At 45.9% G+C, this 14,238-nt stretch overlaps 1 protein-coding gene across 10 annotated transcripts in view; it reads right to left on the reverse strand.

Moving 5' to 3' along the window:
- CELF4 (CUGBP Elav-like family member 4) overlaps nt 1–14,238 on the reverse strand; it is an 861,314-nt gene that overhangs the window by 58,168 nt on the left and 788,908 nt on the right. For 6 of the 10 annotated variants that reach the window (XM_039544847.1, XM_039544845.1, XM_039544846.1 and 3 more), the window contains exon 11: nt 12,496–12,639. In XM_039544847.1, coding sequence (XP_039400781.1) covers nt 12,496–12,639 — 144 coding nt within the window. The remainder of the gene's footprint in view (nt 1–12,495; nt 12,640–14,238) is intronic. The other 4 variants (XM_039544851.1, XM_039544850.1, XM_039544849.1 and 1 more) reach the window with 1 other exon arrangement.

Consider the following 14,238-nt stretch of genomic DNA (forward strand, 5'->3'; position numbering starts at 1 on the left):
CCAAACACTTCTATAGGTTCACCACAGCAGTCCTTTATCCTTAGGGTTATTATTGCATGATGACCCGGCTTCACCACAAATTTACTCTGAGAGACCACCAGGAGCAGTTCATCTCTGTCATCCTGAAGGCATGGCGGAGACACCTCTAAGGCCGCAAAAGTTGCTCCCCAGAGTCCACACTTCCTCCTACTCACCTCCTGCAGGGGTATCTGAATATTGTCCAGGGACAAGTGTGTTCTACTGACACCTGTGACAGGGTGGAACGCATCACTCTGGTGCCACCTGCTGCCTGTCATGGGAATTAGCTCATCTTGCCAGTGCATCCTCTTTTGGTGGTGCCTTGCTGCCGTCACTTCTGCTCTAGGAGCCATGTGGTTCCCAGGACTGCAGTGACACAACCCTCCATCTGTGCTGTACTCTGTGCTCCCCGCTTCTGGGGGAATGTCACAGTCCCTTAGTCCAGCCACTTCCTCAGTGGCAAGTGCAGGCGGCAGGTGGGAGGGGAGTGACTGAAGCTGCTCTGCTCTGTAGCCCTTCTTATATGGACCATTCCCGCTCTGATTGGCTGCTCCTCGCAGCCCCTCTCTAATTGGCTGCCTCCTGTGCAGCCTCCCGAGGGCTCTAATAACCCCGTATGGGCCAGTGTGGGGCACACGCCCCATCATGACATCCCAGGACTTCTTGTGATGCTCTCAAATGAAATGCACTCCCAGTACAACATCACTAGAAATATTGGTCAGCACAACAAAAAATCCTTTTAGGATTCAGAGACTCCAAATTCAGAGAGAGTTGGGTTTCTCCTGATATCAGCAGTGGCTGATTATTAATAGTCACTAATTTAACTCCTGGAGTACAAATTTTCTTCCCTTCAGCACTGGGTGTTCCCATGGATCAGACTTATCTCAGATCCCGAGTCCAACAGCATTGCGGTTTTTCTAGCTGTTGATGTCCCCAGACCCAGACAAACCAGTAGCTCTTCACATTGGCCATTCTAATAGTTGCTGATGGTGGCCCTACTGCTTCAGCAACTTCTAGTTTCCCAGGTGTGGCTTCCCTCTCCTCAGGCAAATCTGTCTCCATTGACCGCTCCCCTCAGCATCATGCCCCCAAATGTCATAGAATCATAGACTACCAGGGTTGGAAGGGACCTCAGGAGGTCATCTAGTCCCACCAGTGCTTCAGGCAGTGCGGTAAGGGGGCAGGGATCAGGGGAGGTTGGATAGAGGGCAGGGGAGTTTGGGGTGGTGGTCAGGGGTCGGGGATGTGGGTAAGGGTCGGGGGGAACAGGGGGTTGAATGGGGGCAGGGGTCCTGGGGGGCAGTCAGGAAGGGGGGGTTGGCTGGGATGGCAGGGAGCAGTAAGGGGCAGGGGTTCTGGGGGAAGTTAGGGGACAGGGAGAAGGGGTGGTTGGATGGGGCAGAGGTCCCGGTGGGGCTGTCAGGAATTAGAGGAGGGTTTGGATGGGGTGGCGAGGGTCTGGGGGTGCTCAGGGGACAGGGAATGGGTGTGTGTGGATGGGGCAGGGGTCCCAGAGGGGCCATCAGGGAACAGGGGGGGTTGGATGGGGCAGGAGTCCTGAGGGGCAGATAGGAGGTGGGGGCCGGGCCACGACCCCCTCCCCTAACCAGCCCTCCATACAATTTACGAAACCCAATGCGGCCCTCAGGCCAAAAAGTTTGCCCACCCCTGATTTAGATAATGGCTTAGAGAGTGCACTTATAAAGTTTGTGGACGATACCAAGCTGGGAGGGGTTGCAAGTACTTTGGAGGACAGGATTAGAATTCAAAATGATCTGGACAAACTGGAGCAATGGTCTGAAGTAAATAGGATGAAATTCAATAAGGACAAACGCAAAGTGCTCCACTTAGGAAAGAACAATCAGTTGCACACACACAAAATGGGAAATGACTGCCTAGGAAGGAGCACTGCAGAAAGGGATCTGGGGGTCATAGTGGACCATAAACTAAATATGAGTCACTAGCGTAACACTGTTGCAAAAAAAGCGAACATCATTCTGGGATGTGTTAGCAGGAGTGTTGTAAACAAGACACGAGAAGTAATTCTTCCGCTCTACTCCGCACTGATTAGGCCTCAACTGGAGTATTGTGTCCATTTCTAGGCGCCACATTTCAGGAAAGATGTGGACAAATTGGAGAAAGTCCAGAGAAGAGCAACAAAAAGGATTCAAGGTCTAGAAAACATGACCTATGAGAGAAGATTAAAAAAACTGGGTTTGTTTAGTCTGGAAAAGAGAAGACTGAGAGGGGACCTGTTGACAATTTTCAAGTACATAAAAGGTTGTTACAAGGAGGAAGGAGAAAAATAGTTTTTCTTAACCTCTGAGGATAGGACAAGAAGCAATGGGCTTAAATTGCAGCAAGGAAGGTTTAGGTTGGACATTAGGAAAAACTTCCTAACTGTCAGGGTAGTTAAGCACGGGAATAAATTGCCCAGGGAGGTTGTGGAATCTCCATCATTGGGGATTTTTAAGAGCAGGTTAGACAAACACCTATCAGGGATGGTCTAGATAATACTTAGTCCTGCCCTGAGTGCAGAGGACTGGACTAGATGGCCGCTCAAGGTCCCTTCCAGTCCTATGATTCTACACTTATAAATAATTTATAAACTGAGGTTTCACATAGGATTCTCTCATGGCAGATGGCGGGGGCAGTCTGTGTGCTGTTAGGGCAGCACGCGCGTTTGCGCGGCGGCGGCAATTCGGCGGCAGCTTCTGTCTTCAGCTGGAAGACAGAAGCTGCTGAATTGCCGCCGCAGGCAGCTGAACATAGAAGCTGCCACTGAATTGCTTCTGCCGTGGAAATGCGCGTGCTGCCCTAATGGCACACGGACTGCCCTCGCTGTCTGCGGCGGCAATTCGGCGCACTGCTTGGGGCGGCAAAAACACAGGGACTGCCGCCCCTTGCAGATTGCTGCCCCAAGCACCTGCTTGGGATGCTGGTGCCTGGAGCCGGCCCTGATTATCGATTATAATCAAGTCACCCCTTACCCCTCTCTTTGTTAAGCTCAATAGATGGCGCTCCTTGAGTCTATCACTATAAAGGTTTGTTTTCTAATCCTTTAATCATTCTTGTGGCTCTTCTCTGAACCTCTCCAATTTATTAACATCCTTCTTGAATTGTAGGCACCAGAGCTGGACACAGGATGCCAGCACAAGTGCCAAGTATAGAGGTCAAATAACCTATCTACTTCTACTTGAGATTTCCCTCTTTAAGCATCCAAGGATTTGCATTAGCCCTTTTGCCCGTAGCATCACCCTGGGAGTTCATGTTCAGCTGATTGTCCACCACAACTGATTAGCCACCTTTGGTTGCTGGGTTTAGTGCGTCGGTGCCGGGTGGGGTTGGTGGCCTGTGATATGCAAGAGGTCACACTCGGTGAGCTGCTGGTCCCTTCTGGCCTTACACTCCATGACATAACGAACAGGAGTTCTTGTGGCACCTCACGAGTACTCCTGTTCTTTTTGCAGATACAGACTAACATGGCTGCTACTCTGAAACTCCATGACATGACCCCCAAAGCTTTTTCAGAGTCACTGCTTCCCCGGATAGAGTCCCCAACCTGTAAGTGTGGCCTACAGTCTTTGTTCCTCAATGTATACATTTACATTTATTAAAATGCATATTGATATGAGAGACCCCAGCATCCTTCTCCCCCCCCAGCCCGCTCCAATGACTCTATTTATCCACAATGGAAGAGCTTCATCAGGAGAGATTGAGAAAGGCCCTCCCAAATCAGAATATCCAATAGCTCAGGGTTAGGCACTCACCTGAAATATAGCCGATCCCTGTTCAAATCCCTTTTTCCTGCTTAGGTGGAGGGGGCATTTGAACCAGGGGTCTTTCACATCCAAAGTGAATAAACTAACCACTAGGCTAAATGTTATAGAAATGTAGGATTGGAAGTGAACTCTGTAGGTCATCTAATCCAGTTCCCTGCTCTGAGGCAGGACTACATACAATCTAGATCATCCTTGACAGGTGTTTGTCTAACCTGTTCTTTAAAACCTCCAATGATGGAGATTCGACAACCTCCCCTAGGTAATTTGTTCCAGTGTTTAACCACCCTGACAGTTAGGAAGTTTTTCCTCAGGTCTAACCTAAATCTCCCTTGCTGCAATTTAAGCCCATTACTTCTTGTCCTGAGCTCAGTGGATAAGAAGAACAATTTATCACGCTCCTCGTTATAACAGCCTTTTACATACTTGAAGACTGCTATCATGCCCCCCTCAGGCCTGGTCTAAAGCCATGAATTTATTTTTTTAGAAACAGGGATTATATAAAAAAATAGAAATACTATAAACATTTTTTAAAATGAAAACTAAACAAACAGCAGGTCTACACACACAGCAATGAGCAAATAGTCTCTGGGGATATTTCAAAAAGCTCAGAGAGAGCAGCTGTCTTGTTCACTGAAACTGACTAGACTGTGTTTACTGTTTGGCAAACATGTATGTGTTCAAGGAAATCACTCAACCGCCTCCTGGTGTCAGAAGACTTTCTGTTGTTCTGTAAATAGACCTCATCCAGGAAATGAAAAGTCAACGAAAGATTTATTATTAATTACTAAAACATGTCTTAGTTTTGATCACTGTAGGCATCTGCACATCCCCAACCGTTATTTTGTGGTCCTGAAGTTTACGCAGCCACTCTGTGTCATCCAGACTGCAGCACTATGCGGGGTCACACCAGTCTGTGCTTGTTTCCGCCCAGAGAATCGCCTCCACACACACCATGAACCCCACCCATTGCCATGATCTCACTGCCCGGGCCGCCTGCTGCTGAGGTCTCGTCTCTCACTCCTCACCGTGTGCTGCGGCCCCGCCCGGCCGGTCAGCTCAGCTCTGCACTGTGAAGAGGAAGCGATGGACGATAAGGAGTTGACAACGGCCATAAGTGCAGCGATGATCGGCAGCGCGCTCCATGCTGCAGTGCTGTCTGTGCTGTCACCTACCCGCTGTACGAGAAGAGAGAAGCAGCGCGCCGCGCTTTCGAGAGGAGGGAGAGAGAGAGGGATTGGTGGCACAGTCCTGTAGTGCCCTCAGTCTTCTCTTCTTCAGACTAAAAAAAAACAACAATTTTTTCAATTTAGATCTTTAATCATTTTTGTTTCTCTCCTCTGGACTCCAATTTGTCCACATCTTTTCCAAAGTGTGGTGCCCAGAAGTGGACACAATATTCCAGATGAGGATTTATCAGCGCGGCGTAGAGCGGAAGAATTATTTCTCGTGTCTTGCTTACAACACTCCTGCTAATCCAGCCCAGAATGATGTTTGCATTTTTTGAAACAGTGTCACACTCTTGAGTCATTTCGTTTATGATCCACTATGATACCCTGATCCTTTTCGGCAATACTCCTTCCTAGACACTCATTTCCCATTTTGTATTTGTGCAATTGATTGTTCCTTCCTAAGTGGAGTACTTTGCATTTGTCCGTATTGAATTCCTCCTATTTATTTCAGACCATTTCTCCAGGTTGTCAAGATCATTTTGAGTTCTAATCCTGTCCTCCAAAGCGCTTGCAATCCCCACTGCCTGATATCATCTGCAAATTTTATAAGGGAAGTGGGGTGACCAGATAGCAAGTGTGAAAAATCAGGATGGGGCTAAAGGGTAATAGGAGCCTATATAAGAAAAAGACCCCAAAATCGGGACTGTCCCTATAAAATCGGGTCATCTGGTCACCCTAGAGGGAAGTTTATATAAGGGAAGTCCTCCTCCTTCCCCTGTAATTCGCCCCAGCTGTTTTGTGGGACCTCACCTGAGGGGCCCGACTTGGTAAGCAGCTCAATGTCTATTTCCCCCTGGTTTGTGAATTGCTCTTAGGTGGGAGTTAGGCCCCTGGATATCGACAAGGATGCTGCTGTGGGCATGCTCAGAAACAGAAACTTAGGTGCCTAGGGAACTTTTACTGCAAAAACGTAGGTGGCAATTGAGTTTAGGCACCTACAGGATTTCAGTGGGAGTTTTGTGCACCACCATGGTCCTGAAACGGGAACGTTGTGCATTCAGGCCTAAGTACTGAGGAATGTACATTGTGCACTGGTTACCCTGGGTGACAGGGGAGGTAACCTAAGGGGGTCAATCTCTAGCTTCGGTGACAAGTATCAGAGGGGTAGCCGTGTTAGTCTGGATCTGTAAAAGCAGCAAAGAGTCCTGTCTGTTAGTCTATAAGGTGCCACAGGACTCTTTGCTAGCTTCGGTGAATCTATGAAAAAGATGTAAACTGCTGTCTAGTGTTTCTTATTCATAGAGTATAAGGCCAGACGGGTCCACTGTGATCACCTAGTCTGACCTCTTCTATAACACAAGCCCTAGGACTTCCCTGAATTAATTCTTCTTTGAACTAATGCACAGCTTTTAGAAAAAGATCCAATGGGCTGAACAAATCTTGGCTCACCTCTGATCTGCTAAGATGCATTTCAGTTGTTTGATAAATGATCCCTACTTCTCACTTTGTCTCCTCTCCCTATTCCCAACATTGTCCCTTCTGCCAGCCCACATCTAACACTCGGATCAGCCTCTCAACTAATTTTCACCAATTGCCCTTGAAAAAAAAAGAAGCTCCTGATGTCTCAAATGTTGCATGCAGCATTTCAGCCATCACGGGGATCTCCTTCCACCTTATATCCCTCCTGCTGCGCAGTGCTCTGTGAAGTTCTAAGCTACTCGGGGCAGGATGTCTGCTCTTTGTTCAGTTCATTTACGTCCTGCGCATCACTGCGCATCTGTATACTGCAACATACATATAATAATCATAGAGATGATGACAGATTTGCCTCTTCTATGCCAAACCTTGTGAAAAATACTGAATGACCTTACAGCAACAATAACTAGAACTGGTTGAGAAATGAAAAAAAATGTTGCTTTTTTTTTAAACTTTTCATAAAACATGTAATCACAATTTTGTTTTTTTGATAAATTTAACCATTCTATAAACTGGTTAAGCAGGACATTTTTTCATGCAAAATAAAATAAATTAAAAAAACAAACCCATTGGTCTCAATTTCAATTTTTTTGACCAGATTGAGGAATGACATTTTTGTTGAGAAAGTGGATAAGGAAAAGTTATTTACTTATTCCCATAATACAAGAACTAGGGGTCACCAAATGAAATTAATAGGCAGCAGGTTTAAAACAAATAAAAGGAAGTTCTTCTTCACGCAGCGCACAGTCAACTTGTGGAACTCCTTACCTGAGGAGGTTGTGAAGGCTAGGACTATAACAATGTTTAAAAGGGGACTGGATAAATTCATGGTGGCTAAGTCCATAAATGGCTATTAGCCAGAATGGGTAAGAGTGGTGCCCCTAGCCTCTGTTTGTCAGAGGATGGAGATGGATGGCAGGAGAGAAATCACTTGATCATTGCCTGTTAGATTCACTCCCTCTGGGGCACCTGGCATTGGCCACTGTCGGTAGACAGATACTGGGCTAGATGGACCTTTGGTCTGACCCGGTACGGCCTTTCTTATGTTCTTATGTTCTTATGTCATATAAGCACTGAGTATTTATTATTATTTGTTTGATCTGGTCCCAGCAGAATCATTTTTTTTTATAAGTGGAGATATGAGAACCTCTTCATTCACAGGGAAAGGTCTCTTCTTGTTCATTGCACCATAAGAAGTATGGAGGGGCAAGGTAAAAAGAGATGGATGAATGATCCCATATAGAACTCTAGAGTCCTGCTGGAAAAACACAACTGAGATTTGAGCAGGCCTGTTTTTGCAGGGTGCATGGTAAAGAGCACAAAGCTGCTGCAATCCAATGCAAGTGGATACTATGGGAGAAAGGTTGAGTGCTAGGCATAGCATCCTGAACTATAAAGTTAAACCCTCTCCACAGCCACTCTACGGCTTGTAAAAACACAGGCTAAAAAACGGGGCATGGCGTGGCTGTTGCTGACATATGGAGATAAATCAACATATCAGCATGCAAATTCAATGGAAATTTTAATTTTTCAGTTTGATTTTAATTAAAAAAAATCAGTTTTTGGCATCAAAAAATCAAAGATGTTTACCGAAAACCAAAATTTTATTTAACCTAAAAAGGATCTTTCTTTCTTTCTTTCTTTCTTTCTTTGGAAACAGTTTTTGAAAACCAAAAATGTTTTGTTTTTTGTTTTATGAAAAAGTAAAAAAAAAAAAATTCTCAGGAAGTATGAAAAACAAAAAAAATTCAGTGCAAAATAATTGTCATTTTTCAACCATTTCTAATTATCATATCTAAATACTCACTACTCCCATATCTGTGTAACAACAAACTGCAAATCAGAGACCAGCAGAACTGTCAACTGCAAACATTCAAAAATCAAGAGGTTTGCTTAAAATCATGAGACTTTTAAAAATAACTTTTGAATTATTTTTTTATTATGTCTGCTGTGGTCATGTTTTCAAGCTTTTCTCTGCAACGATGAGGACAAAAACTTACTTTAAAAAAAAGGAAGTGGAGACATTCCTAATCACATGCCTCCAGGAGCTGGAACTTTAAGAAAATCACCCAATATTCTGAGACTCACAATTAAATCACCAGGTTTGGCAACACTATGAGCATGGAAGCAAATTCTCCATCTTGCAAAGACAGTGTGGGGGGTACTAGGTATTTATCACCATGCACCAACTGTTTCTGACCAGCACTCTTCATGCTGCAGTTTTCCTCACCTGTATACCACTGGCTCCCACAAAAGATTAACATTCTTTCCCACCCTACAGCAACAAAGGAAATCAAAGAAATCCCTTTCCAGTTAGTGCCTGATTTACCGTCTTGGTAACATTCGCTGCTGTACACCCCTCTTTATCACTACCCACCTCGCAAATGTTAGCGGGCTGACAACTTGCTCCAGGGATGTTTCTCCACATTGCTTCTTTCATCCAGGCGTACCTATGCAGGTTGATTTTGTTGCTCTCTTTCTACACATTGTGTTCACATACTATCAAAAGGATCAGGGTAGATGATCTAAGGCAAATTTTCACTACTAGCTTTCCAAGTAAACTGCCCTGATATCATGTCCTATGGGTACAGCACAGGAGGATCTGGGATGGGGCTGTTGAGTCTTTCATGCAGTTGGGCTGTAATGAAATTGCCCTGTACGTGTGTATAACTTTAAGGTAAACCTATCCCTCTCCTTAGCACAGTGACCTCTGGCCTCCAGAGCTGGGTGTAGCAAGAAGAACCAAAAACCAAAACCAAAAAAACTTGGCCTGCATGAAGCCTGCAGCAGGGGTGGACTCTGAACACCCCAGCCATGGTGGCTGTTGTTTCCTACATCCCTTATCACCTAGATGTGCTGTTAAATTTAGAGGCCATTTCTGAATGGTGAATGTGAAAAGCCTCAAGACCATAACCTGCTCTTTTCTGAGCATGACTCTACAGGCAGCACATTGTTTTCTTGCTCTCTCTCTCATTTGGGTGCTAGGCCAGGAAATCAGCAGAAAGGGTGGCAACTGATGCCCTGTTCTTCATGACATGCACAAAAGTACCTTGCACACCCTGTGCTGTCGTCACTGGACAAATCAGATACTGCAACTGCCTTCAGCTGCTCTAGGCAACAAGTTGGAGAATTCAAAACTTTCAGTCCCAAAAGGTGAAGACCAAAGGTTTGATGCCACGGGCCTAATTCACTGTGTCTCGTGTGGCTACGAAGATTTTCTCCATCACTGCAGGTGGTTTCAGGAGACCCGGCAGGGCGTCTTTCCTCCCCCAAGGCCCATAAGAGGGGGAATTAAAGGAGAAAAGGCTTGGTGACTTGCTGTGTACTCACCATATGTAAAAACAGCAAAAGGGCCAGCTCCCAGTAAGTAAGTGCTAAGCAGGGCTGTTTGGGAAGTGGGTTTTGTTCCCATGACAACACTTAGATGAATTTTTTTCAACCAAAGTTTTGGGGCTTTTGTTGGGAAAAACAAGCAAAACAAAATGCATACGTTGATTTGTTTTGCTTTTGTGATCTGAAAAGTGAAATGTTCTGTCAGAAAACCATGAATTTTTCAATCAAATATAGTCAAAATTGGACATTTCCTGTAGGAAAAGCAATGTTCCGTTGAAAAAAAAATGTTGCATGAAAAACGTGGTCCAGCTCTAGGTCCACTGAAAGCAGCAAATAGACTGAGGACCCGATTCTCTGGACTTTTGCATTGCTGTAAAACTGGCAGATTTGGCAAGCTGGAAATTCCCGATATGTAGGGGCAAACTTTGTGTGGTACAGACCAAATGCAACTGCTGTATGCCACCGCCATACCCCTAGTTCTGGGGCTCAGGGGCAAGGCGCAGGAAATGGTGAAAATCCCTCTGTTTTGGCTATCACTGGCTACTAGAATGGCCCCTCTTGGCTACCTAAGCAGCCAAGCTTAATTCAGAGAGGATGTTCTAACTTATGCCAAGGGTCCCCGCATTGTCTGGAGCTGAGAATCGGGTCCTGAGAGCCTAAATGAAGTTACCAAGCTTCTCTCCTTGTTTTTTGCTGGACTTGGGGACTAAATACCTGATTGGAACCTTTTTACTTATAGGCTGGGAGAACCTCGTTACCCACAAGTATTTTGGTGGTTACTGCGCCAGTGGATTGCTAAGTGGGTTGTGGTTTTAGGTTTCATTCTCTCTATAACATACAGTAAATAAATATTTGCATTCTCCTCCTATTACATTGCAGCGATCATCTTTTTCATCCAGCGATCTCCAAGCACTGCATAAATGTCAGTGAATAACGTCACATGAGCTAGGTGTGTGTGACTATCCCCATGTTACAGGTTAGTGACTAAATCACAGTGCCAGGACTGGTTAGAGATGAGAAGAGAACAGAGAGAAATCTGAACCCTGCACTCTAGACCCCTCGATGATTCTCCCACCTCACTGGGCCTGATTCTCATCTCACTTACTCCACTGCCACATTTCCATTAACATCAACTGAGTTCCCTCTGCTCTACACTTCTGTCAGTAGGAGGAGAACCAGGTCCATTATTTCTCTATATAGAAGAGCATGGAGACAGCCATCTCACTGCCAGAGGCTCCAACTTGACTGTCCCATGCGATGGATACCATCAGCGCGTTATCTATCGTTGACTCCTAGAAGTAGGCTGGTCCTCCCATTTGGGCAGGACACCACTGGGGCTGTGAAACGAGAAGGAACTGGGACTGAGTCACAAGTGTAATGCTTATTTGAAATCCCCCAAGATGAATCCTCATACTGGGCCTCTCCACGCTCCGTGCCCAAGAGTTCATGAGAGCAGAAGGGCGTGAAGCTAACAACTGCTGGCTGAGATGAACACTACGTTCCCTGCCATTATGAGGTGCTCAATGGTCTGTCCAAAGTCACATTCAGATGCTCTCTGGATGGCCAGGAAGAACTGTATAGACCAGCGGATGTTGGGGCCACGAACTCCTGGTAGCTAGTCAGTCCAAGCCAGCTGACTGCTATCACCATGGCGCTGATTTCCAGTGGGAAACCGGCCAAGAGAAGTTGGCAGGATTGTCTGAGGGGGAAAGGTGGAGGAGACAAGGGAGGGAACGGGCAAGGGAGGCATGGTGTGGAGATTGACAGCAGCATCAAAACCAAAAGAAAATAAAATCTGACATGTGAAAGGATCCCCCAGAAGCTGGCTCCAGACCAGCGGCAGGCAGAGAATCCTCTGAGTCAGGGCAATTAAAAAAAATAGTTTGCCCCATTGCACCTCTCAAAGGGACAAAGAGCAAGGGACAGCAGGGAACCACATGGCAGATACCAGTGGTGAGCGCGGGGACATCAGAGAGAACATGCACCCCGAGAGACACCCACCACCCCTGGAAACTGTGGTTCGGAGGGAGGGGAACTGGTGAGGAGAGGTACATGGATGAACGTGGACAGGGTCCCTCTCTGCCCCACAACAGCACTGGAGTGTGACATTTACAGCAGCATGATAACAATTTGAGATGGGGAGGGGAGATCCTGCAGAGAATTCAAACAGATATCACATGTCTGCCTGTTGGCAGATCCCTGAAGCAGACCTCTCTTAGTGGCTTACACTCAGAAGGTCAGATCTTTAGCTAAGAGAAATAAGCATGGCTCCCCCACAGTCTAATGCATTACACCAGCCGGGGATCTGGCCCAGAGAGCCTTTCTTTCCCCCCAGTGCCTGATTTTCCTCCCCCTAAGGCACTGTACTTTCTCCCACAACCAACCCCGCTGCCACAAACCCATCCCCCGACCCCACCAGCTTCTCTCCAAACGCTTGTTTTTTATCCCGATGCCACCCGGTGGATGGGATTTTTCTCCCCTGTAGCCAGCAGCCAAAGCATCCACCTGCTAGCCACCTTCCAAACCTTTGTCTCTGAGCCGTGCACACAGTTCTGAGCATGAGACGATTAAGGGGAGGGGAAAGGGAGAAAATAGTATCGACAGGAGTAAATCGAGAAATCAAAAAACGTAAGCAAAGAGAAAGCAGTTCGAAAGGCAAAGTGTTCAGAGAAAGCCCTTTCCTGGATGAATCTAATTGTTTTGTTATCTTTACCCACCAAAGCATTTACTTTGGTTTGTCGCCCGATCCACAAACACTTTCGAGGAGATGACATTACCGAAAGGCAGGAACATCTGCATCAGCTCAGCATCCCCAAACTCCTGGGGCAGATGGTAGATAAACAGGTTACAGCCCTCTGGTCCTGCAGGTGAGATGGGAAAGAGAAGAAGGGAGGAGATCTGAATAAAGAGTACCTGGACTGGACACGCCTCTCTCTCGCCTCTCACCTACCCTCTGCTGGGGTGGAATGCTCCACAGCAGCATATTCTCTAGCAGTACTTCTGTACAGTCTATGTTTTAAATGCTTCTACCACTTCCTTTGGCAGACTGCTAAGATCTTGCCACTAGACTTCCTCAGCAGAGGGGATCTGGCAGTGGGGATCAACTTCCACAGGTGTTTTGGCTAATCCAGGCTCTGACCCACCAAATGACCAAAGTGATATTTACAACAGCTGCCTACCCTCCCTCCAAAAAAACCCTCACCCAAAGCCAAGATTTTTATGACCAGAGAAGGGAGGAGACCAGGAGACCCCACGGGGACCTTGCTATGCCAATCTAAGCAACCTGCCAGGTGATCAAATACTACAGCCATGGCATTAGCACAGAACTGATAGCTAGGTAGCTAGACAGAGTGGCATGTATGGAGATGGAAAGAAAGAAGCTTTTCCTGGTATTCCGTTCAGAATTTTACTTTGCTTCATTCATTCTCATTCATCTTAGTTTTACCTCCTCGCCTGCATCCATCTCTTTGGACCACTCTGAATGGTCCCCCTCCCTCCCTCCCTGGTGTTCATAGGCGGAAGGTTAGTCATCGTTCTCAAACAGCTATTGAGGCGATCGGTGATGATGAGTGGGAACAGACACACAAACACATGGAATTCTATATCCAGCCACCTGACTCTCTGCCCAAACTCAGACAGAACCTGGCCAAGGCTGAAACTCTGAAGCCCACCCTGAAGAATGACCCCCCCGCCCAATACAGAAATTCATATTCTACACATTGGTTCCAGGCAGGGACCTGCCATTCTCTTCCTGGGGCTGCAGTAGATGCTAGAACAAGAATTCCGGCAGCCTTTTGCAGCATGCAGTAGACTCTAACATGGAGCTGCTTGGGAAAATAGTGATAGAGCAGTTTTCCATTGGAAAAACGCAGTTCGGTCAAAATGAAAATGCTTTGACAAATCACTTCGATTTTGCTGAAATTTTGTTTCAGAAAAAAAGGAGGGGTGGGGGTGGAAAAGCTCCAACAGTGTCGAAACTTCATGTTTTTGACATTTTTGGAATGAAACATTTTGATTTTTCTCTTCAAAATGACTTTTCATTTCAAGTTATGTAATGTATTGTTATTTATATGATAGAATTAAAGAAATCAAAATGGAAATGAAACAGAAAATTTCATTTTGGATCGATCAAGACTTTTCAGTTTTGTCAAAATGGAAAGTTTCAATGGATCTCAAATGAATTGAGTATTTTGGTATTTTCTTTCGTGAATCATTTTGAAATGTTCAGGTTTCGTCCTGATTCGGAACTAAAATGTCGCAATCCCAAACTCCTCCATGAAATGGAATTTCTTGTTTCTGCCCTGTTCTACTCTTAAGAACATAAGAACAGCCATATCGGGTCAGACCAATTGTTCATCTAGCCCTGTATTCTGTCTTCCAACAGTGGCCAATGCCAGGTGCTTCAGAGGGAATGACCATAACAGGGCAATAACTGAGTGATCCATCTCCTGTTGTCCAGG

Source organism: Mauremys reevesii, linkage group 6, assembly GCF_016161935.1.
Source record: "Mauremys reevesii isolate NIE-2019 linkage group 6, ASM1616193v1, whole genome shotgun sequence".
Classification (NCBI taxonomy): domain Eukaryota; kingdom Metazoa; phylum Chordata; order Testudines; family Geoemydidae; genus Mauremys; species Mauremys reevesii.